At 41.3% G+C, this 22,316-nt stretch overlaps 1 protein-coding gene across 1 annotated transcript in view; it reads right to left on the bottom strand.

The window, feature by feature from the left end:
• The window catches only part of LOC125014623 (mucin-2-like), a 31,100-nt gene extending 10,439 nt beyond the window's left edge, over positions 1 to 20,661 (bottom strand). The window contains 33 exon segments of the mRNA XM_047595868.1: positions 4,274 to 5,131; positions 5,134 to 5,225; positions 5,228 to 5,543; positions 5,885 to 6,322; positions 6,380 to 6,972; positions 7,067 to 7,413; positions 7,598 to 7,742; positions 7,907 to 8,035; positions 9,272 to 9,428; positions 9,520 to 9,759; positions 9,841 to 10,020; positions 10,410 to 10,517; positions 10,594 to 10,732; positions 10,835 to 10,986; positions 11,079 to 11,179; positions 11,270 to 11,319; positions 12,543 to 12,798; positions 12,886 to 13,012; positions 13,139 to 13,233; positions 13,317 to 13,481; positions 13,567 to 13,704; positions 13,811 to 13,880; positions 13,980 to 14,084; positions 14,167 to 14,305; positions 14,390 to 14,507; positions 18,564 to 18,689; positions 18,787 to 19,000; positions 19,085 to 19,191; positions 19,274 to 19,364; positions 19,830 to 19,944; positions 20,023 to 20,287; positions 20,391 to 20,429; positions 20,553 to 20,661. Coding sequence (XP_047451824.1) covers positions 4,274 to 5,131; positions 5,134 to 5,225; positions 5,228 to 5,543; positions 5,885 to 6,322; positions 6,380 to 6,972; positions 7,067 to 7,413; positions 7,598 to 7,742; positions 7,907 to 8,035; positions 9,272 to 9,428; positions 9,520 to 9,759; positions 9,841 to 10,020; positions 10,410 to 10,517; positions 10,594 to 10,732; positions 10,835 to 10,986; positions 11,079 to 11,179; positions 11,270 to 11,319; positions 12,543 to 12,798; positions 12,886 to 13,012; positions 13,139 to 13,233; positions 13,317 to 13,481; positions 13,567 to 13,704; positions 13,811 to 13,880; positions 13,980 to 14,084; positions 14,167 to 14,305; positions 14,390 to 14,507; positions 18,564 to 18,689; positions 18,787 to 19,000; positions 19,085 to 19,191; positions 19,274 to 19,364; positions 19,830 to 19,944; positions 20,023 to 20,287; positions 20,391 to 20,429; positions 20,553 to 20,631 — 6,294 coding nt within the window. The 5' untranslated portion in view covers positions 20,632 to 20,661.
• Positions 20,662 to 22,316: the final 1,655 nt, after the last annotated feature.

Consider the following 22,316-nt stretch of genomic DNA (forward strand, 5'->3'; position numbering starts at 1 on the left):
TGGTTGTGGGTGCTGTTGTTGTAGTGGGTTCAACTGTAACTGTTGTGGATTCCGTGGTGGTTGTGGGTGTGTATATGGTTGGTGTTGGCGGTGTTGTGGTAGTGGGTTGACCTGTGACTGTTGTGGATTCGGTGGTGGTTGTTGGTGATGTTGTTGTAGTGGGTTGAACTGTGACTGTTGTGGATTCCGTGGTGGTTGTGGATGCTGTTGTTGTAGTGGGTTCAACTGTAACTGTTGTGGATTCCGTGGTGGTTGTGGGTGTGTATATGGTTGGTGTTGGCGCTGTTGTTGTAGTGGGTTGACCTGTGACTGTTGTGGATTCGGTGGTGGTTGTTGGTGCTGTTGTTGTAGTGGGTTCAACTGTAACTGTTGTGGATTCCGTGGTGGTTGTGGGTGATGTTGTTGTAGTGGATTCAACTGTAACTGTTGTGGATTCCGTGGTGGTTGTGGGTGTGTATATGGTTGGTGTTGGCGCTGTTGTTGTAGTGGGTTGACCTGTGACTGTTGTGGATTCGGTGGTGGTTGTTGGTGCTGTTGTTGTAGTGGGTTCAACTGTAACTGTTGTGGATTCTGTGGTTGTTGTGGGTGCTGTTGTTGTAGTGGATTCAACTGTAACGGTTGTGGATTCTGTGGTGGTTGTGGGTGTGTATATGGTTGGTGTTGGCGCTGTTGTTGTAGTGGGTTGACCTGTGACTGTTGTGGATTCGGTGGTGGTTGTTGGTGATGTTGTTGTAGTGGGTTCAACGGTAACTGTTGTGGATTCGGTGGTGGTTGTGGGTGCTGTTGTTGTAGTGGATTCAACTGTAACTGTTGTGGATTCGGTGGTGGTTGTGGGTGTGTATATGGTCGGTGTTGGCGCTGTTGTTGTAATGGGTTCACCTGTGACTGTTGTGGATTCGGTGGTGGTTGTGGGTACTGTTGTTGTAGTGGGTACCTGTGACTGTTGTGGATTCCGTGGTGGTTGTGGGTGCTGTTGTTGTAGTGGGTTCAACTGTAACTGTTGTGGATTCCGTGGTGGTTGTGGCTGTGTATATAGTCGGTGTTGGCGCTGTTGTTGTAGTGGATTCAACTGTAACTGTTGTGGATTCGGTGGTGGTTGTGGGTGCTGTAACTGTTGTGTTTTCAGTTGTAACTGTTGTGTTAAGTTTTTGTTCATTTGTTGGTTTAACAGTTGTAACTGGTGGATTTGTAACAACTACTGGAGTTGTTGTTGATTTGGTGGTGGTTGTTGTGGAGTTTTCTGTGACAGTTGTGGATCTGGTGGTGGTTGTGGGTGTGTATATGGTCGGTGTTGGCGCTGTTGTTGTAGTAGGTTGAACTGTGACTGTTGTGGATTCGGTGGTGGTTGTGGGTGCTGTTGTTGTAGTGGGTTCAACAGTAACGTTGTGGGTTCGTGTGTTGTCGTGTGATTGGTGGTGTGTGCTGTTGTTGTAGTGGATTACTGTACTGTTGTGATTCCGTGGGTTGTTGGTGCTGTTGTTGTAGTGGATTCAACTGTAACTGTTGTGGATTCCGTGGTGGTTGTGGGTGCTGTTGTTGTAGTGGATTCAACTGTAACTGTTGTGGATTCCGTGGTGGTTGTGGGTGTGTATATGGTCGGTGTTGGCGCTGTTGTTGTAATGGTTTCACCTGTGACTGTTGTGGATTCCGTGGTGGTTGTGGGTGTGTGTTAGGTCGGTGTTGGGCTGTGTTGTTTGTGGGATTACCTGTGATGTTGTGGATTCGTGTTGGTTGTGAAGTGGATTCAACTGGTAACTGTTGTGGATTCGTGTGGTTGTGGTGTGTGTGTATATGGTGGTGTTGGTGCTGTTGTTGTAGTGGGTTGACCTGTGACTGTTGTGGATTCGGTGGTGGTTGTGGTGTGTATATGGTGGGTTGGTGTTGTTGGGTACGTGACTGTTGGATCCGTGGTTGTGGCGTTGTTGTAGTGGTTACGTACTGTGTGGATTCGGTGTGTTGTGGGTGCTGTTGTTGAAGTGGGATTCAACTGTAACTGTTGTGGATTCGGTGGTGGTTGTGGGTGTGTATATGGTCGGTGTTGGCGCTGTTGTTGTAGTGGGTTGACCTGTGACTGTTGTGGATTCGTGGTGGTTGTGGTGTGTATTGTCGTTTTTGGTGTTGTTGTAGTGGGTTGACCTGTGACTGTTGTGGATTCGGTGGTGGTTGTTGGGGCTGTTGTTGTAGTGGGTTCAACGGTAACTGTTGTGGATTCGGTTGTGGTTGTGGGTGTGTATATGGTTGGTGTTGGCCGTGTTGTTGTAGTGGGTTGACCTGTGACTGTTGTGGATTCCGTGGTGGTTGTTGTGTGTGTGTAGTGGTTCACGTAACTGTTGTGTGGTTCCGTGTGGTGTGGTTGTGTTGTAGTGGGTTGACCTGTGACTGTTGTGGATTCGGTGGTGGTTGTGGGTGCTGTTGTTGAAGTGGATTCAACTGTGACTGTTGTGGATTCGGTGGTGGTTTGTGGGTAGTGGTTACTATGGTTGGTGTGTTGTGGCGTGTTTGTGTGTATGGGGTTGACCTGTGACTGTTGTGGATTCCGTGGTGGTTGTTGGTGCTGTTGTTGTAGTGGGTTCAACGGTAACTGTTGTGGATTCCGTGGTGGTTGTGGGTGCTGTTGTTGTAGTGGGTTGACCTGTAACTGTTGTGGATTCCGTGGTGGTTGTGGGTGCTGTTGTTGAAGTGGATTCAACTGTAGTATGTATGTGGATTCCGTGATGTTGTTGATTCGTGGTGGTTGTTGGTCGTTGTTGTTGGCGTCTGTTGTTGATTGTGGTGGTTGTGGCTGTTGTGATTCGTGGGTTTGTGGTGTGTATATGGTGGTGGTGTGGGCTTTTTGTTGTAGTGGTTGACCTGTGACTGTTGTGGATTCGGTGGTGGTTGTTGGGCTGTTGTTATGTTAGTGGGTTTGTGCAACTGGTACTGTGATTTGGATTCGGTTGTGGTTGGTGATGTATTGGTATTGTGCTTGCCCTGTGTTGTTGTAGTGGGTTGACCTGTGAACTGTTGTGGATTCCGTGGTGGTTGTTGCGTGCGTGTTGTTGTAGTGGGGTTTCACGGTAATTGATTGGTGGATTTGTGTCGTGTGTGGGGTGATGTGTGGGTCTTGTTGAGTGGGTTGACCTGTGACTGTTGTGGATTGGTGGTGTGTCTGGTTTGTGGATAGTGGTGTTTGTTAGCACGTTTGAAAGTGGATTCATTAACACTGTAATTGGTTGGGGATTCGTCGTTGGTTGTGGATGGCTTGTATTATAATCGCGATTTTGGCCTATTTTTTGTCAAGTAGACTGTGATGTTTTGGATTTCCTGTCGGATGGTTGTTGATGGTCGTTTGGCGTGTTGTTGTAGTGGGTTGTGGGGATAGTTGTTGGTCGGTGGTGGTATGTGTGGGTGTGTTGTTGTAGTGGGTTTCGTGTGTATGTACTGTGTGGATTCTGTGGTGGTTGTGGGTGCGTTGTTGTTTGGTGGTGTAGTAGTTGTGTTGTTGTGTAGTGGTTGAGCCACAAAGATTGACAACAGTTGAGCCTTATTCAGTAGTTAAAAACTGGGTACAGGTTTTTGGTCTCGTGATTACAGATAGTCCACTCTTATGTACATGTGATTTTGGCCAAGTTCCTCAAGTATTCTGTGAATCCCGACCTACACTCTATTGTAGCTCATCATTTTGTTTTGTGCAAATCAGTCAGACTGGATGAGTGATATTTTTAATGGTTTCATATTCTCCACAGTGACACCATTTTCTGGGTATGGTTGTGATCCAGCTGTCGTTTACAACAACGATGCATGAGGTGTTGTAGTGGCGTGTTGTTGTAGTGGGTTGTAGTGTGATCTGTGTTGATTGATGGTGTGTTGTGGTGGTCTGTTGTTGTAGTGGATTCAACTGTAACTGTTGTTGATTTGTGGTGGTTGTGGGTGCGTTGTTGTAGTGGGTTGACCTGTGACTGTTGTGGATTCTGTGGTGGTTGTGGGTGCCGTTGTTGTGTGGTGGTTGTAGTAGTTTGATGTTTGTGGTGTAGTTGGTTGAGCCACAAAAGATTTGACACAGTTGAGCCGTTATTTCATAGTTAAAACACCTGGGTACAGGTTTTTGGTCTGCGTGATTACAGATCAGTCCATCTCTTATGTTACATGTGACTTTTTGGCCAAGTTCTCAAAGATAATTCTGTGATATCCATAGACCTACACTCTATTTGTAGCTCATCATTTTTTTCTTGTGCACAATCAGTCACGACTGGATGAGTGATTTTTTAATGGTTTCATATTCTCCACCAGTGACACCATTGTCTGGGTAATGGTTGTTGATCCAGCCTGTCGTTTTACAACAGTGGTCAGTGAGTGTTTGTAGTGGGTGTTGTGGGGTTGTAGTTGATGGTGGTGTCGTTGTTGGTGGTGTACTGATTGTTGTGGTGGGTGTGTATGTTGTAGTTGTAGGTTTTTCTGTAGTTGTAGTGGGTTGACCTGTGACTGTTGTGGATTCTGTGGTGGTTGTGGGTGCCGTTGTTGTTGTGGTGGTAGTAGTAGTTGATGTTGTTGGTGTAGTGGTTGAGCCACAAAAGATTTGACAACAGTTGAGCCTTATTTCATAGTTAAAACACCTGGGTACAGGTTTTTGGTCTGCGTGATTACAGATCAGTCCATCTCTTATGTTACATGTGACTTTTTGGCCAAGTTCCTCCAAAGATAATTCTGGATAATCCACAGACCTACACTCTATTTGTAGCTCATCATTTTTTTCTTGTGCACAATCAGTCACGACTGGATGAGTGATATTTTTAATGGTTTCATATTCTCCACCAGTGACACCATTGTCTGGGTAATGGTTGTTGATCCAGCCTGTCGTTTTACAAACAACGATGCAGTGAGGTGTTGTAGTGGGTGTTGTGGGGGTAGTAGTTGATGGTGGTGTTGTCGTTGTTGGTGGTGTACTGATTGTTGTGGTGGGTGTGTATGTTGTAGTTGTAGGTTTTTCTGTAGTTGTAGTGGGTTGACCTGTGACTGTTGTGGATTCTGTGGTGGTTGTGGGTGCCGTTGTTGTTGTGGTGGTAGTAGTAGTTGATGTTGTTGGTGTAGTGGTTGAGCCACAAAAGATTTGACAACAGTTGAGCCTTATTTCATAGTTAAAACACCTGGGTACAGGTTTTGGTCTGCGTGATTACAGATCAGTCCATCTCTTATGTTACATGTGACTTTTTGGCCAAGTTCCTCCAAAGATAATTCTGGATATCCACAGACCTACACTCTATTTGTAGCTCATCATTTTTTTCTTGTGCACAATCAGTCACGACTGGATGAGTGATATTTTTAATGGTTTCATATTCTCCACCAGTGACACCATTGTCTGGGTAATGGTTGTTGATCCAGCCTGTCGTTTTACAAACAACGATGCAGTGAGGTGTTGTAGTGGGTGTTGTGGGGGTAGTAGTTGATGGTGGTGTCGTTGTTGGTGGTGTACTGATTGTTGTGGTGGGTGTGTATGTTGTAGTTGTAGGTTTTTCTGTAGTTGTAGTGGGTTGACCTGTGACTGTTGTGGATTCTGTGGTGGTTGTGGGTGCCGTGTTTGTTGTGTGTGGTGGTAGTGTAGTTGTGTTGTTGTGTAGTGGTTGATGCACATGTTTGACAAGTGTGAGCCTTTTTCATAGTTGAAACGTGGGTACAGGTTGTTTTGGTTCTGCGTGTTAAGATCAGTCATCTCTTTGTTACATGTGATTTTTGGCCAGTTCTAAGTAATTGGTATCACAGACCTAGCACTCTATGTTGTAGTCATCATTTTTTTTTGATGCACAATCAGTCACGACTGTGGATGAGTGAGATTTTTAATGGTTTCATATTCTCACCAGTGACACTTGTCTGGGTAATGGTTGTTGATCCAGCCTGTCGTTTACAACACGTGCATGTTGAGGTGTTGTGTGGGTGTTGTGGGGGGTAGTAGTTGATGGTGGTGTCGTTGTTGGTGGTGTACTGATTGTTGTGGTGGGTGTGTATGTTGTAGTTGTAGGTTTTTCTGTAGTTGTAGTGGGTTGACCTGTGACTGTTGTGGATTCCGTGGTGGTTGTGGGTGCTGTTGTTGTAGTGGATTCAACTGTAACTGTTGTGGATTCCGTGGTGGTTGTGGGTGTTGTGTGATGTATATGGTCGGTGTTGCTGCTGTTGTTGTAGTGGGTTGACCTGTGACTGTTGTGGATTCAGTGGTGGTTGTGGGTGCTGTTGTTGTAGTGGGTTGACCTGTGACTGTTGTTGATGCCGATGTGGTTGTGGGTGCTGTTGTTGTAGTGGATTCAACTGTAACTGTTGTTGATTCGATGGTGGTTGTGGGTGCCGTTGTTGTAGTGGGTTGACCTGTGACTGTTGTGGATTCCGTGGTGGTTGTGGGTGCCGTTGTTGTTGTGGTGGTAGTAGTAGTTGATGGTGTTGGTGTAGTGCTTAAGTCACATGAGTTTCGACAACAGTTGAGCCTTATTTCATAGTTAAAACACCTGGGCACAGGTTTTTGGTCTGCGTGATTACAGATCAGTCCATCTCTTATGTTACATGTGACTTTTTGGCCAAGTTCCTCCAAAGATAATTCTGGATAATCCACAGACCTACACTCTATTTGTAGCTCATCATTTTTTTCTTGTGCACAATCAGTCACGACTGGATGAGTGATATTTTTAATGGTTTCATATTCTCCACCAGTGACACCGCTGTCTGGGTAATGGTTGTTGATCCAGCCTGTCGTTTCACAAACAACGATGCAGTGAGGTGTTGTGGGGGTAGTAGTTGATGGTGGTGTTGTCGTTGTTGGTGGTGTACTGATTGTTGTGGTGGGTGTGTATGTTGTAGTTGTAGGTTTTTCTGTAGTTGGGTGTGTTGAGAAGGTTGTGCTTTTTGACCTTGTTGAAGTCCCTCTTGTAGAGAAGGTCAAAATTGTTGTCACTGCCTCCGTTGTGATGGTAGGAGTCACTTGAGTAGTTGTGACAGACCCAGTGGTTGTTGCTGTAAAAAGAAGTTTGTTTTAGAAGGGTCAAATTCACAAAAAAGAAATGATTCGCTGTTTTGTTAAAAAAAAAAAAAAAAAAAAATTTCCTACCACTTGTGGTAAAATTAAACACTGTTGTGGTGCTTGATGGAGTAGTAGTGCTACAAGGCCCAATCTCTCTGACAATCGTTCCATTTATGCCACACGTAGCTATGATACAGGCTCCATCTCCATCGGTTGTTACATAGATAATGTCTCCAGGGTTGTATATCCTACCACCATAATAACATTCGCAGTCTGCAAAATAATAATAATAATAATAATGCATTTCAGAAATTTGTGTTACAAGGGTTTCGACTTCCAACAATGCTGTCACACCAAGAGTAAAATCCATATTAGAACTGTTGAACTCACAATTGGAATCATTGACACACTTCATCTCTGTTGATTTACATTTACTGAAAGGTAAATGAGAAAGTTTTAACGTTATGATCAGTGATGAAGAATATGTGTGTGTGTGTGTGTGTGTGTGTGTGTGTGTGTGTGTGTGTGTGTGTGTGTGTGTGTGTGTGTGTGTGTGTGTGTGTGTGTGTGTGTGTGTGTGTGTGTGTGTGTGTGTCGGTAAAGATAAGTATGGCCTACCATATTTCACAGCCTCCCTTTTTAATGATCTGTCCTTCTTCATAAAACTTCTCGTCATGATAGCAGCCACATTCCTCTGGTGACACACACTTCATTGTAGCTTCTTCCAAATAGGATCGTTCAGGCGGACAAGTTGGATAACAGCCTTGAAAAATTAAAGGTCATTGTAAATTGTAAAACTAGGCAAATAAAATTGCTGCACAAATGAAGCCTATGAAAGGAGCATAAATGGAGAGTGAGCTCTTGGTAACAAATCAGGACCTTAGCAATGCATACACATGGATAATATCTTCAGTGGGGTTTTTGTACCTTCTAATGCTGGAAGGTGATTGTAGCAAATTCCCGAAGGATTCCTGCACGTCTTCATGCATGGTCTTCCGCATGGCTCATAGTGCCATTCACACTCGCCATCAGGGTTGTAATAGTCACAGAATAGAGCTGATTAAACAAAATAAATTAAAATGATTATTTTCACAATATGTTGGCAGAAAATGTTTAAAATCTTTCTACCGGGTATCACCTCTGAGTGAGTCATCAGTTAATCACATTAACTCATCCTTAGTGGATTGGTACAACAGCGATCAGGAATGCATGTTAGAATCCCTTTATGCAATATAAACATATTTCACTGTTACATTTGTGTCCATTTTTATTGCCACCAAAAATAAGTTCACACACCTTAATTTTTGGTTCGACCGCTTTTAGCTTTGATTACGACATCATTTGTTGTGTCATTGTCGCAATAAACGTCTGACCACTGCACAAAGCAAACCAATCCATGTGTATAAAAGACTGTCTCATGCTCCCTGAACCATTCTTTCACAATTTGAGCCCTATGAATCCTGGCATTGTCATCTTGGAATATGCCCCTGCCATCAGGGTAGAGTTGGGGTGGCTTGTTGAACCTAGACCTGACCAAATGCAGCAACCCCAGATCATAGTACTGCTCCCACTGGCTGGTACAGTAGACACTAGGCATGATGGGTGAATCACTTCATCTGCCTCTCTTCTTACCCTGATGCCCATCACTCTGAACAAGGTAAATCTGGACTCATCAGACCACATGACCTTATTCCATTGCGCAAGAGTCCAATCTTTTTGCTCCCTAGCAAATTGAAGCCCTTTTTTTTTTTCACGGTTAGCCTCACTGATTAGTGGTTTTCTTAACGCTCCACAGCTGTTCAGTCCCAATCCACTGAGTTCCCCTCACATTGTATGTGTGGAAAGGCTCTCACTTTCTTTATTAAGCATAGCCCAGGTGTTTTACTTCGATTTGATTTCACCAAACATTCAGGATTTTTGTCCAACCACAATTCTTCCTCTAAGACGATGGTTCCCCGCTTTTCTTCCAGTTTTTAATAACACCTTCTTAACACAATTTAAGTAGCTACTGCCTCAGTCTCCTTAGATGTTGTCTCTGCTTGATTCATGCCAATGATTTGACCCTTCTCAAACAGAGTAACACATTTTCCACGGACACGGGATGTGTCTTTCAACATGGTTGTTTAAGATGCAGTAATTATCTAATAGGAGGCCTGTACCTTTTTGCCTAGTTAAATCCAGGTTGCGACTTTATTTTGGCCAGGTGGTGGTTTTATATACAGTGATGATGCTGATAGATATTCATTATCATAATGCATCGTATTTATTTCGTTAATCAAAGAAAACACTCACGGCAGATGGAAGGAGTTCTCCATTTTATGCAGGCTCCGGCCTTATTACAGGCTGCTGCGTAGGCTGCTACAGCTGAGCAGAAGCACTCACAATCTCCTCCTGTATTGCAGGCACACGTGTCTGTCACACAGTTATCGTGATAGTTTTTAGGGTCCACCTATTAAGAGGTTGTGAAAGCAAAGAAAGAAAGTCACATTACAATGAGTTTGAGATTAGGTGCAATCCGTCATGCTAGGCAGTTTTCTTACCCTTGAATGGCAGGCACTGAATACTTCACTCTTGATGATGTTGCAGTGTTTTAATGCCCATGCCTGCCTGTAAGAGTACAGACTGCAGGGATTTTTGAGAGTGTTTACATTTGGACAGTTAGGTGACACTTTCCAGCTGTTTCCAAATTCAAGTTCATTAACCACAACTTCTTTGTTTCTGGTGGTGAACTCGTTCCTGATATTCCCGTCATAATTCCCACAGAGACCACAGACTTTGCCCTGGGATCAAATGAGAACGTGATGATTTGTAAAATGGCAACCACATAGTCTTTTATTTAACCCGAATATCTGCTCACTCACCTGGAAAGTTGAGCCAAGTTTGATTAGGAGTGTCGTCTTCTTGTTCCAAATGAGAACTAGACCATTCGTTGCCTCGATGACGAGATATATACCCACGGTGTGGATTTTAAAGGGTATGTCTGCTCCTTTGCTTTGGTTTCTTACTTTAACATTTTCTTCTGACAGAACAATTTCATTACTCTGAAACAATCAACAAAATGTGCACATTAGCGATCCTGTAAAGTCTTTTATAGGAGATTTTATTTGAATATTTATGATAGTGTTATGTGTGGAAGTGCACTTGCAAAATACTAAAAACAACATATCTTGTTGTTATGAATAGGATTATGTCATTGACACAAGACAGGGGTTTTGTGATTACAACTGTCGACTGACAATCTGGTGTACTTAAAAATACTAAACAGTAATGAAGCTGCTTCCCACAGAGCAACGGACTGTAACCATGGCAACTGACTATATCCTGTTTCTTTCTGTGCTTTGCATCTTCCTTTGCATCAACCTTTTTGTATTTCTACATCAAAAAAGAGAAAAAAGTGTTGAGAGTGCAATGTGCTTCCGTAATCATTTACCCCCAAATAGAGCTTGATAGCAGTGGAGCAGATGCTTTCAGTTGTATCGCAGGGGATGCTCTCCGTCAGGACCCTGAAGGTCCCACGGGTTTCATCGCCACAGTAATCCTGAAAGATTCTGATGTCAGTATCACAAGACCAACTTCCACGAGCTGCAAGAACTAAACAAAAGTGCTGACTATACCTCAGTGAAGATGTAGCCACATTGCCCACTAAAGGCATATTTCTTTTCATCAAAAGTGATGTAATGCCCTTCTCCATATATGGTACACGTTGCACCGCAATCATAGTCAGTGCAGTTCCATGTTCTGCCTTTGCATTCGCTAGGATTTGAAATAATGAAGTTCTTTTAAATCCGTTCCAAAACGTCACAACAAAATGACAACTGACACAGCACTATGTCATATCATCAGTAGACTGCTCACCATTTGTTGCAGTCCACAGTGATGGTTTTTCCAGGTTTATAGTATTCCCCATTAAAACTGCAGGGACAGCGTTCCTCCGGTACACATCCTCCATTATTGTCTGCCAGCAGGCCATCAGGACATACACAGCCCGAGACACATTGAGTACTCATCTATGCCGCGTAAAAGCAAGTTATTTAACACAGAATTTGGTTTCTATGATGTACATGTGTACAATGATCATACAGTAGTGTGTCAGTCTTACGCATTTTTTGTCTGCTGTCTGGCAGCTCTTTTGACACTCATGTCCTTTTTCACCTGGCATGGCACTTGAGCAGTTGAAGTAAACCATTGGACTGGTGCAAGCTGATGACAGTGATAGTGTGTTACAAAGGACACTGTGTATGCTTAGTGGTGCCAATACTATGATGGACCAAGTAATTACTCGCTACTTACATTCACTAATGTGTGTTCCTGTACACTTTAATTTTCCATCATGACAGGAGCTGAAACAATAAAAAGACGTGTAACAATGCCACGCAGTGAAATTCCAACCTACATTAAACGAAATTTCAATCTATATTAAAAGACTTTGACACGTACAGATCGTATTTTCATTCAAAGATTTGTAAGCATTTATACAGATCCCTGTACAAATTCACAAACCTAGGGACACAAGGACAGGTGGATGCAGTTTCACAACAATTGCTACAATGTTGCTGCATTATAACACTTGGTACTACATTAAGTAGTACCAAGCAATCTGATTGGTCAATAAGACATTTAGAACATGCTCAAATCAGCATTGCAGCATGGCTGACTCATCACTAAAAATATTGCTCCGCCAAGTCTGTGGCAACATTGTATCAATGGAGCAGGAAACGGCTGAAAAATACGCTACAAGATGGATTGGTTTGTATCTTTGTTATAACTTGCGCAATAAAAGTAAGCATTTTTAGCTCATTTATGCATTATTGATTTAGTTCGGTAAAGTACAAGACCGCGTTAAAACATGAACGTCAGCTCAGAGTTCACTCATCTGAGACTAGAAAATCATTAATGTTGCTAGGTCGTTACTAAGGTTTGGATTATTTGCTGTAGTGGTGAACTAGATTCCATCACACACAGGAGTCTACTGACGTGACTGATTGTGTTCCAGTTATTAGTCAGACCCCACTTATTTCCTTGGAAATGAGAAGCACCCTCACCAAAAACTTAAAATTATGAGAGCAAAATGTCCATCAAAGTCCATCAACATGAATATATATTTAATTATATGCTTTATTTTGTTGGTAATTGTTGTATAATTGCAATATTACCCTCAAGGGTGTGCTTAAACGTAATTTGACTTCGGTGATGCTTGCGGTCCTGGTCCTGGCCGCATCACCGTCATGCTCAAATGAAGTTAAAGCACACCCTCTCGAATAATATTGCCTACTTACAAACTGGACTTAAAGCAAGGCCAGTATGAGGATTACTGTGTTGCATGAAAAATATTCCGTCTATTCTATCTAATTTAATATATTGCATGCCATTAAATGCCAGTGCTTTAAAATAACACTGTGTCAGATATACACAAAAAAAAGTTGACCCATGTCTCAATGGAGAACTTTTTCCGCATGGTGTCATCCATTGCTGATTCATCTACTGCCATAACGGGCCTAAAAATTAGGATAAAACAAAAGAAGTCAACAAGTCCTACGATAAATAAATCAACTGAAGAGCTCACCAAGTTTGTCCTTCGACCGTGATGAACTCCCCGCTGTGCAACACAGCGCCTTCTGCATGGCAGGGGCACTGTGAGGCCTGAACACACTGTCCATTGTCATCTAGGTAATGTCCTTCACGACAGCCACAGCCATCAAACTGGGATGACGTATGCTCACATGTTCTGTCTGACTCACTGAGAGAGCGGCATGTGCGACCGCAGCTTGTCATTGTGTAGTCATATACAAAAGTAGAAGGGCATGTCTCCATGTATTTACCTGTTGAGAAAAAAAACAGCCATTTAAATACCATAAACTGATAGAGAATTCATTTATTCCACTTTTGACGACTGGGATTAGACTTACTGCACATGTCTGTCCTCCATCCATGCAGTGAGACACCTTCAGCTGCGCAATCGTGAACATAGGACGATACGGCAGCGCACATGCAATCCTCACTGTTTTCACAGGCACAGGTGTCATAAATACAAGACTGTAGAGAGAGAAAGCAAGAGGCTAAATGAATAGTTAAAATACAACCACACAAAAAAACAAGCACACAAGTATATATAGTTTACACTGACTAGACTGCACACAACAAGAAATTATTGGAGCTTACTGATTGATAGATGTCTGGGTTTATTACAGAATGGCACTTTGCAAAAACTCCTCCTTTGTCGGACAGCTGAGTGCACCAGTGTTTGGCAAATTTTTCTACAAGACGAAACGAACATATTTACTGGTGGAGTATTGTGATTGAGTGATATTAAATATAGACAGTTACGTCAGTGACCTACCCTTCTCGATGCTGAAAGTGCAGGGGTCGTCAAGACTGTTTTTCACATCAGCGCAACCTAACACTGTCTTCCAAGTATTGGCGAATGACACGGCCATTCCCTCAATCAATCCGTTTGTGGTTTGGAAGTCATTAACTTCAGCGTCATTAAAATCTCCACAAAGACCTACATAAAGACAATCAGTAAAAACACTCATTTTACACTTTGAAAAAATGACAACAACCAAAACACTTGAGACTTAAAACACCACCTCTGAGTTTTCCTTTATTGGAAACATGGGCTTTGATGTAGATCTGCATAATAGGTACGAGCTGAATCTCAAGACTCAAGCCGTATTCGGTGTCGACCATAATATAGAATGTAGATGGTTGGAAGATTGAGATATCGTCTGCACGGAAAAGGTATGTTGGACAAAGAGACAGAAATAGTTTGAACTTACAAATGAGCGTACTGTATATGTTGCAATTTCATAGTAGTATAAAAAAAACACTCACCCCTGAAAAGAGGCATTTTAGAGGTCATTTTGTTGACAACAAGCTCCGTGTTGGCTGTGATTTCAATTATCTGCACAACAAATTCAGTAATCAGAAAACATATCTGCACCCTTTCCCGTAAATATAACATGAAGATTACTATAAATAAGCATTGTTATATATATTTTACCGTGTCTTTTGGCAGAGCAAGAGTGACTGAAGTCAGGCAAGTTGATTTCTCGGATTTGTCGCATTTGGCCAATTTGCCAATCACACTGAAAGTCTCATTAGCGTCCTAAAGCCAGAAAAGCATTAATTATAAACTCTGATTTGCATTTATAATTATGAATTGATTATTTTCAGTTTGAATGCCTCACCTTGGTGAGAACGTAAGTGCATTCTCCGTGGAAATTATAAATCTTGTCATCAAAGGTTGATATGTGAGAGCCTCCCAGGATGGAACAGACACCTGGACAACCCTTCTCCACGCAGTCCCATTCACCCTTGGTGCAGTAGCTGTCAGCAGAAGTCAGTCACTTTAAATGGACCTACCTACCAAAAACACTTGATGTGAATGTAACAAGATAATCAAGAAATTACCAAGTTTTACACAAATTTGAATATGACTCTCCGAATTGGTATGGTTTGCCATTGTGGGAACAGGGGCACTGGTCAGCTGGAACACACCCCTTCTTTGAAACATCATCAAAAATGGTTCCTTGGGAGAAACATAATGACATAATTAGTCCTAACCCACCAGCAAATTACTCTACATAACCCTGTATTAGATTTATGGGTACTGCAGGGAACACAAAACTTAACAGGTCATTTTAATTGTGTTTAATACACAACAACAACCAATGCGAGGGATGTCAAAAAGAATCAGTCGATTCAGTCAAAACAAAATTAAAACCATAAAATAATTAAATATTAAAAACAATAAAATAAAGAGAAGAAAATAGCTTTAAAAGACGATTCACAAATGGCTTCATTTCTAGTTGTGGCCCTCCCAGATTCACGGCTCTACCGTGGTAGGGGCACCTCTAGTCTCAAGCTAGCTTTGCTTCTGTAATCTTGCTTGTTACAAGTAACTAGCTTTTGGTTCGGACAAAACGTTGCGGTGATGAAAGAAAAGGAGGGAGAGAGACACTGTTAAACTTTTCCTTCACAGACCAGCAGATTAGCAAAAAGTCTTTGGTAAACTCCTCGACAACAACATAAAACTATGTCACAACATGCTGGCACATAACGGTAACCATGTGTACAGACAGTAGTGTCACTTTCATGTACAGTTTCTTTTTTGCTCTCACACACGCAGCTGCACAACTACACAGCCACTCAGGCATAAAATAAATGGCTACATGCTCAAGCCGATCTAATAAAGTCCTTTAAAAACAACACAGTGAGCAAAAATGCTGTACAGACATGAGAATGCATAAAAGAAATAAAGAAACAAAATCAAAGTCACAAAACAATTAAATAATAAAAACAATTAGAACCAACAACTCCAACTGAGTTAAAAGCCAACATATGAACATATATATGAACACATATACATATCGTTTTAAGAGGGAATTTGAGAAGCTGGCCTGTCTGATATGCAAAGATAGGTCATTCCACAGTTTCCGCAGTGACAAACAGAAACATCTTAAATATGTCCACTGTCCAAAAATATAACTGCATTAAATCCACTTTTTTTTGCAAGGGCCACGGGGAGCTACTGCCGGAGGTACCGTCTCGGTCAACATGAGAGCTAGCAGACTTAGCCTACATTTAGCACAGTTAGCTTACAGTTAGCAAAGTTAACCCACATTTAGCACACTTAACCCACGTTTAGCACAGTTAGCTTACGGTTAGCACAGTTAGCGTATAGTTAGCAAAGTTAACCCACACTTAGCAAACTTAACTCACATTTAGCACAGTTAGCTTATGGTTAGCACAGTTAGCCTACATGTAGCACACTTAACCAACATGTAGCTCAGTTAGCCTACATTTAACACACTTAGCCTACAGCCAGCATAGCTAGCACAGTTAACCCACATGTAGCACAGTTAGCACAGTCAACCCACATTTAGCACAGTTAGCTTACAGGTAGCACAGTTAGCCTGTGTGTGAGACAGTAGTGCGCGCTTGTGTATGTTTGTGTGCGTACGTGTGTGTGGGTGAGGAGGACGTGTTTACGTAGAGTAAATATTTTGGACACAGAGGTCCCTTCTGCTTCTATCACAAAATCTTTGCATTACAGTCAATGGAGAACAGACAGGGGTGTGACCGCGAACAGAGGCTTATTTAAATTCTGTACATCTCACTGCTTTGCCAAGCACATTGTGAGAGACAGAACAAGTTTGTCTACAACGGTAAACTTACAACTGCAAGTTTATCGCCACAAATAGCTAATGTTTGTATTGTTGCATGGTTTTAACAAAATGAATAACAAACTTAAATATCTTGATAAATAGCTTTGTGGCTTTACTTGCAGCTATAAACAGTTGTGTGAGACCCAAAGGAGTATCCACCTCACAAAACACCAGTGTTACCAGATACAGCTGATGGTTTCTGGGCAAAAAATAACGCAACTGACATAAAGAAATCATCTACCAACAAACTGCAGTGGACAGCCATCATCCAGCAAATACTCACATGGGACTACTAGTATGAAGCCATTTGATGATCTCATGTAGCCACCGATAGGCAGACATCGAGACACCAAACACCCCCACCCCATAGCAATGACATCCCCAGCAGGATGCAGCCTGACACACAGAAACAGTTGTGTTTTCGCCTCGAGGTCATGAGAAGTCATGCTTCCTCTCTCTTATCATCTCCATAGCTGTTATTAAATAAAAACACTAATTTTAACAGCGTCAGCAACTCTTCTCTGTTGTGTCACTGTCATCTCTTCTTTCTCTCTTTCTTTCTCTTCTGTAATTATTGAGCATTTTACATTGTGTAAAACAGCGCCTCTCTAAATGTTACGTAGCAAAACAGTGGTGAAATATGATACTGAACACTGTTGTCTGCAAGGAGGCCAAGAGGAGTCGAAAAATGACGAATGATGAACCAATCAGGTGAGGCTGGTGTCATGACACTGCCCACCTGTGCTTAGGCTAGGCTTAGTATAGCCATCATCAAGCCATTGAATGAAATAACACCAGGTTAGCAAGTTTAGTTAGCAAAATTGGGAAGTGCAATAACAGAGGGTGGAAATTCAGAGGATTTAGTAAAAAACATACATAATAAAAAACTACCTCTACAGCAACAACTTGAAATAAAATTTGACGACAGGCCAACACCTAAACTAGAACTTTGTACAGAGAGGAAGACAGGTGGAAAATTACACGCGCATTGAGTGGCTGCTGGTAGCGCTAAACTCTAAACTTCAGCGGTTATTGTGCTGGCCAGAGGCCGCTGAAGTTACATGAAATAGCAACGTACAAGCTGCGACATACTCTTTTCTGTCCCCCATCTCCTGAAAAGCATATAACTTAAAGTTTTTGTCTCACCTGGCTTCCTCAAAAAAAAAAAAAAAAAAAATCCCCATGCCTCATAAACTTTTCCTTCACAGGCCAGCAGATTAACACAACACAGCCATAGGTAAGCTCCTCGACAACAACATAAAACAATGTGCAAATTTACCATACCATGTCTACGGAAAGCAGTGTCGGTTTCATGTGGCTAGCTTTTTGCAGTGTTCACTCTCACACACTCAGCCAACTACACAGTCATTAAGGTGTACAAAAACAAATGGCTACACACTCAGGCCAATCCAATCCGATTATAGGTGCTTTGATCGGACTGCCTAGTAGAAACATCATCGAATGTAGAGTAACAACCTCATAGGGATCAATCAATTAATAAAGCCCTTTAGAAACACAGTCAGCCAAAGTGCTGTCATAGCTTTATAAAACAGAGCAGCAAATCAAGGGCACAGCAAGAAATTTTTAAACCTCTTTGTAAATCTATAAACAGTACCAGTACAAAAAAACATTCCAGCATGTAACCCAATGTAAAAACAATATTCATTTTACACTCATATTGATGAAGCAGAATTTCAGCAGCAGAAGCAGAAGGTCATTTAATTATGGTATGCCATTCTGGAAATTAATCTTTGAATGTATTAAATGAACCCTGGATATATGGAATGAACCTTTGAATATATTGAATGAACTTTGACTGACGCCATGAAGATACTGCCGCCATCTTGTATTTGTCTGCAGCAGCGATGACAAAGTAATTTCCCTCGTGGATCATTAAAGTCTGTCTAAGTCTAAGTCTATTGTTGTGGATTAGCTGATCGCGGCGAATGTTAGCATTAGCATATATATTCATTTTGCCATTAACGTTAGCTGGAAGCTAACGCAAAACGAAGTTTCGGTATATAAAACTACTTTGTAAATTTTGTTTGTCCAGCTTTATAGTGTTTCTCAAGTAAATACTCTAAGCGAACATCTGAATTTTTCTTGGGACCTGTTGCTGTGGTAGCGGGGGTAGACGACAAAGTTTTATTTAATATTGCAACGTCCGACCACACGTTAAAGGATGACGCCAAGTGGTCGGAAATATTCCCTTTTATTTGTTGAAACAGAACCGGTTACTGTTGGCCGCAACCATGTCAAAAACAAATACGAAGTTTAATTTAATATATTCAGGGTAAATTTCAATATATTCAAAGTTTCATTCCATATATTCAGGGTTCATTCAATATACTTAAAGATTAATTTCGTGAACGGCATGCCATATTTAATAACCCAAATTACTAATCTTGGAAACTTACCGGATGGACAGAAGCACCCATCTACGCAGTGCTCATCACACACTTGGCTTCTGTGTTTGTTGCTGCAGGTGTCCATACAGGGGCTCCCACATTCCTTATACTCCATGTTGAATGGGCATTTTTTTGCTATTCAACACACAAAAACGACAATTAAAACTTAGACTTGGTGGCTCGAAATCAAAGCTTGAAAAAAATGCACAATTCTTCTTCTCGTTCTTCTTACCGCATAGTGTCTTGGTCTTCCACCGTTGTGGATTGCCGCCTGCGTGAGCACACTGACGGGAGTACTCGGATAAGGTTGGACACAAGCATGTACTGCTGTTGCTGTTGCAGTAACACAAGTCTCTCTCGCAAGCCTCAGTAAAGGAATCAGTGTCAATCAGGTTTCGACAGCTATGGAATGCAGGCTCAGACAGGATGTCCTTGCAAAGGTCTGTCTGTGGGTCAAAGAAAATTACGTATTCACAATGTACCTGGATGACACACATACACACAAAAATTTCACATCTATTTTCACATACCTTGTTGGCACAGCTCTCTGTGGCTGGAGATGGCATTGCTTCACAAGTATCTGTGGGACCATCGCGTTTCCATATCTCCCCGTACTCTCTAGGACTTATTTGAAGCCCTGTTTATAGCGGAAAATTCATTATGTACAGCATTGATTTGAGAATTTCTGTTTGCATAAAGAAAAAGTATTTATCATTTACCGAACTCAATGAACTCATCATAGAGCGGGACTCCATTGAAGTCACCACACAGGCCACATGTTGTGTTCTTGAATTTTTCATCCAGCTCAACCTTAAGACCAAAAAAAAAAAATTATATATATATGTTAAAATGAAGTTTTTACCTTCTTTTTTTTCCTTTCAATAATTAATATCGTCTTTTGTTTAGTTTGTGCCTTTTTGTAGTTTTGTGTGGCACTCTGATTGTGAGTTAATGTGTACACTTAATAATACTGTAGATGTATTATTTAAATGTAACATGTAATTCTAAAACAATGGACACAGATACAGCTAACTTTAGCAGTATCTTCTTTGTAGACCATCTAGCATCAGAATCAGTGCTATTATCAACAGTAAAAAAAAAAAAAGGTTTTTGAAGCATTCTTGAATACACCATTAAATCTTTCATACTGTCAATACTGCCTTTTTAATATGGATGTAATATGGATTTAATATGGATTCATCTGAATAATAATAACTGGGTCAGTTCAGTCAGGAGACACAGCGTATGTGACGAATCAAATCTGAATACACATACCCAGAGGGAGTCTTCTTGATTCCACATGATGATCACCCCCAGCATTGCTTTAATCTCAACATAGGACGCAGACTTTTCAATTGATATACCATGCCGTTTGAATGGTATACTGACACTAGAGTGGACAAATAAAACATTAGCAACCAGTATAACCAGTCCATCAGCCAGGAAATGATTATCATAAAAGACTCACTGTTCGTCGCTGACTTTGATGGAAGTGTTGCTTAATTCCACCACGACTCCATCCAGTTTCATCAGGACTTTCTTGATGGCGACAACCCCGTCAATCTCTTCTCGCTGGAGGTGAATGTTGAAAGTCTCGTAACTGGCCTTACAGTGGGATGCGAGGAGGTAGTTGCAAGTGGATGGAAAATCAAAGAAATCTCCATCAAAGGTCTTGAAATGGTAGTTTCCCCATGTGCTGCAGAACCGGTTGTTGTGAGAGTCAGGTTTTCCTACTTTGTGGAGAGAAAAGAAAAATAATACATTGTGGCATATGACGTAGATGATTTCTTTTGTGTTTGGTGGCTTTTTTCAATGAAAAATCAAAGAAATTATTACCTGCAATTACTGGCATTTTGGTCGGTGACTGATACATGACTTAAAGGAGAAAGATTAAAAACATCACAGTAATGTCAATGTGCAAAAGACAAAAACAAGACTTAAGTAACTGGATCAAATGTAATGTGGCCAGGCCTCATTGAGTCTAAACAAAATACGTACAAGTAGTGGCGGAAGATAACCCGAGGCAAATGGTGAGCCATGGTATCACCCACTCTAGCAGCATCCTGGCTGTTCTCATGGTCCTGATGCAGTCCGTGTCCTGGGACGGTTGGTTATGTTAACTAGCGCCACAGTAATTTAATATAGATCGTCAGGTGTTTGCAGATTAGGAGGGGCGGAAGAAGTTGGGTGTGAACCTTTGAGGTTTCTGTGTCCGTGAAGTTCACACCCATGAAGACGCTGCTTAGATCAACAATTCATCTTCATCTGTGGTGGAGTGATAAAGCATCCTGTTATTTTTTACTAAGCTGTGATTGTATTGGGTCCTAGTTTTTATGATAGGGAGACAAGTGTGTGCGCTTACTCAAACAACTATCACGCAGTTTTGTCATTGAACCACAGCATTTTTAGCTCCATCTCTATTAATGACCTGAGTAAATATCATTTATGCTCTGGACCCATCTGTACATTGTCTAAACATTTCCCAGTCTAGCTTGTCTGATTTGACTCGCCAGGTAACACTACTCATACACACAATCTCTTAAAATATACAGATCTCATTTTATGTTTTTCTTTTTAATGTACTGTTACTGCCTTTATGAACTTACACCAAAGTGGAAAATTTGTGATCACTGAGCCATACCCTAGATATATGGATAGAAGCAGTATTTGGGTCAGGCCTCCATAGTCGCCATGGGATGCGTCCTACTGACCTTAGTGAGTCTTATTATTATCTGGCAAAATGGCATTCACATTACCCTCTGCGCTTAGTTCCCTGTACACTATCAAATTATGGCATGCGGTCACACTAAGCTAAAATGTTGAATGGTAAATCTTAAGGTAAACTCAAAACTTTAATAAACATGAACAACCTCCCAGAGCTAGACCATAGCTGTGTCTCTTCTGCCCTCTTTTCTGTACTACATTAATTAATTAATGATATTTTTGTCTGGTTTTCCTTATGTATTTGGTTAAACAAAAAACGCATTTGAAGGAAAGATGCGGAAGTTTAAGATGAACTTACAGTTTCTATTTGTTCACCAGGGCACAGTTTTTACGTGATGCGCTACTGTGGGCAAGTGCAAATAAAAGTTTTTCCTTGTATCGTGCGTAACACTTCCCAAAATGTGTACACAGGTGACAAATGGAAACCAAACTGAGCACACATTAACAATGCAAACAAAGGTCAAAAAATGTCAGGTCCAGCTTTCCAAATGTGGTTCGAGATCACTCAAATAATTTTGCATGTCGAGAAACAACAAAAGAACTGTCCGCTTGCTTTCTTTAAATGATCGCCAAAATGTGTAGGCTACACATTATTTAAAACGTATGTTTCTATTATTGATAGTCATAATTAACATTAGCAACAAAAAACAATAAATCAGTGTCTAATCAATTTAATATATATTTAAGTGGCTTATACCAGTCACTGTAAGAGGTGGGACATGAAATTAGTTGAATCTTTTTATCTTTTAGCTGATAAATACTATATAAATACTATCTACGAAGGTATCGTCGATGACCGTACGTGCCCATGCTATTAACAAACCTCCCACCTCCTAGCTTGAGCACACAGATTATACGATTTCCTTGTGGATTCAAATGATATGGTCAGAGTCTCCCAGAGTTTTCCTGGTCGTATGCTAATTTTCAACAGGCGATGGCAGCATGCTGAAAATACTGTAAATGTACTCAATAATAAAATATATTTTTTTCATTTAAGTTATTTGGAGTTTTATTGGTCTGAGTTTTAGGCTTTGACAT

This window comes from Mugil cephalus, chromosome 10 (assembly GCF_022458985.1).
Source record: "Mugil cephalus isolate CIBA_MC_2020 chromosome 10, CIBA_Mcephalus_1.1, whole genome shotgun sequence".
NCBI lineage: Eukaryota > Metazoa > Chordata > Actinopteri > Mugiliformes > Mugilidae > Mugil > Mugil cephalus.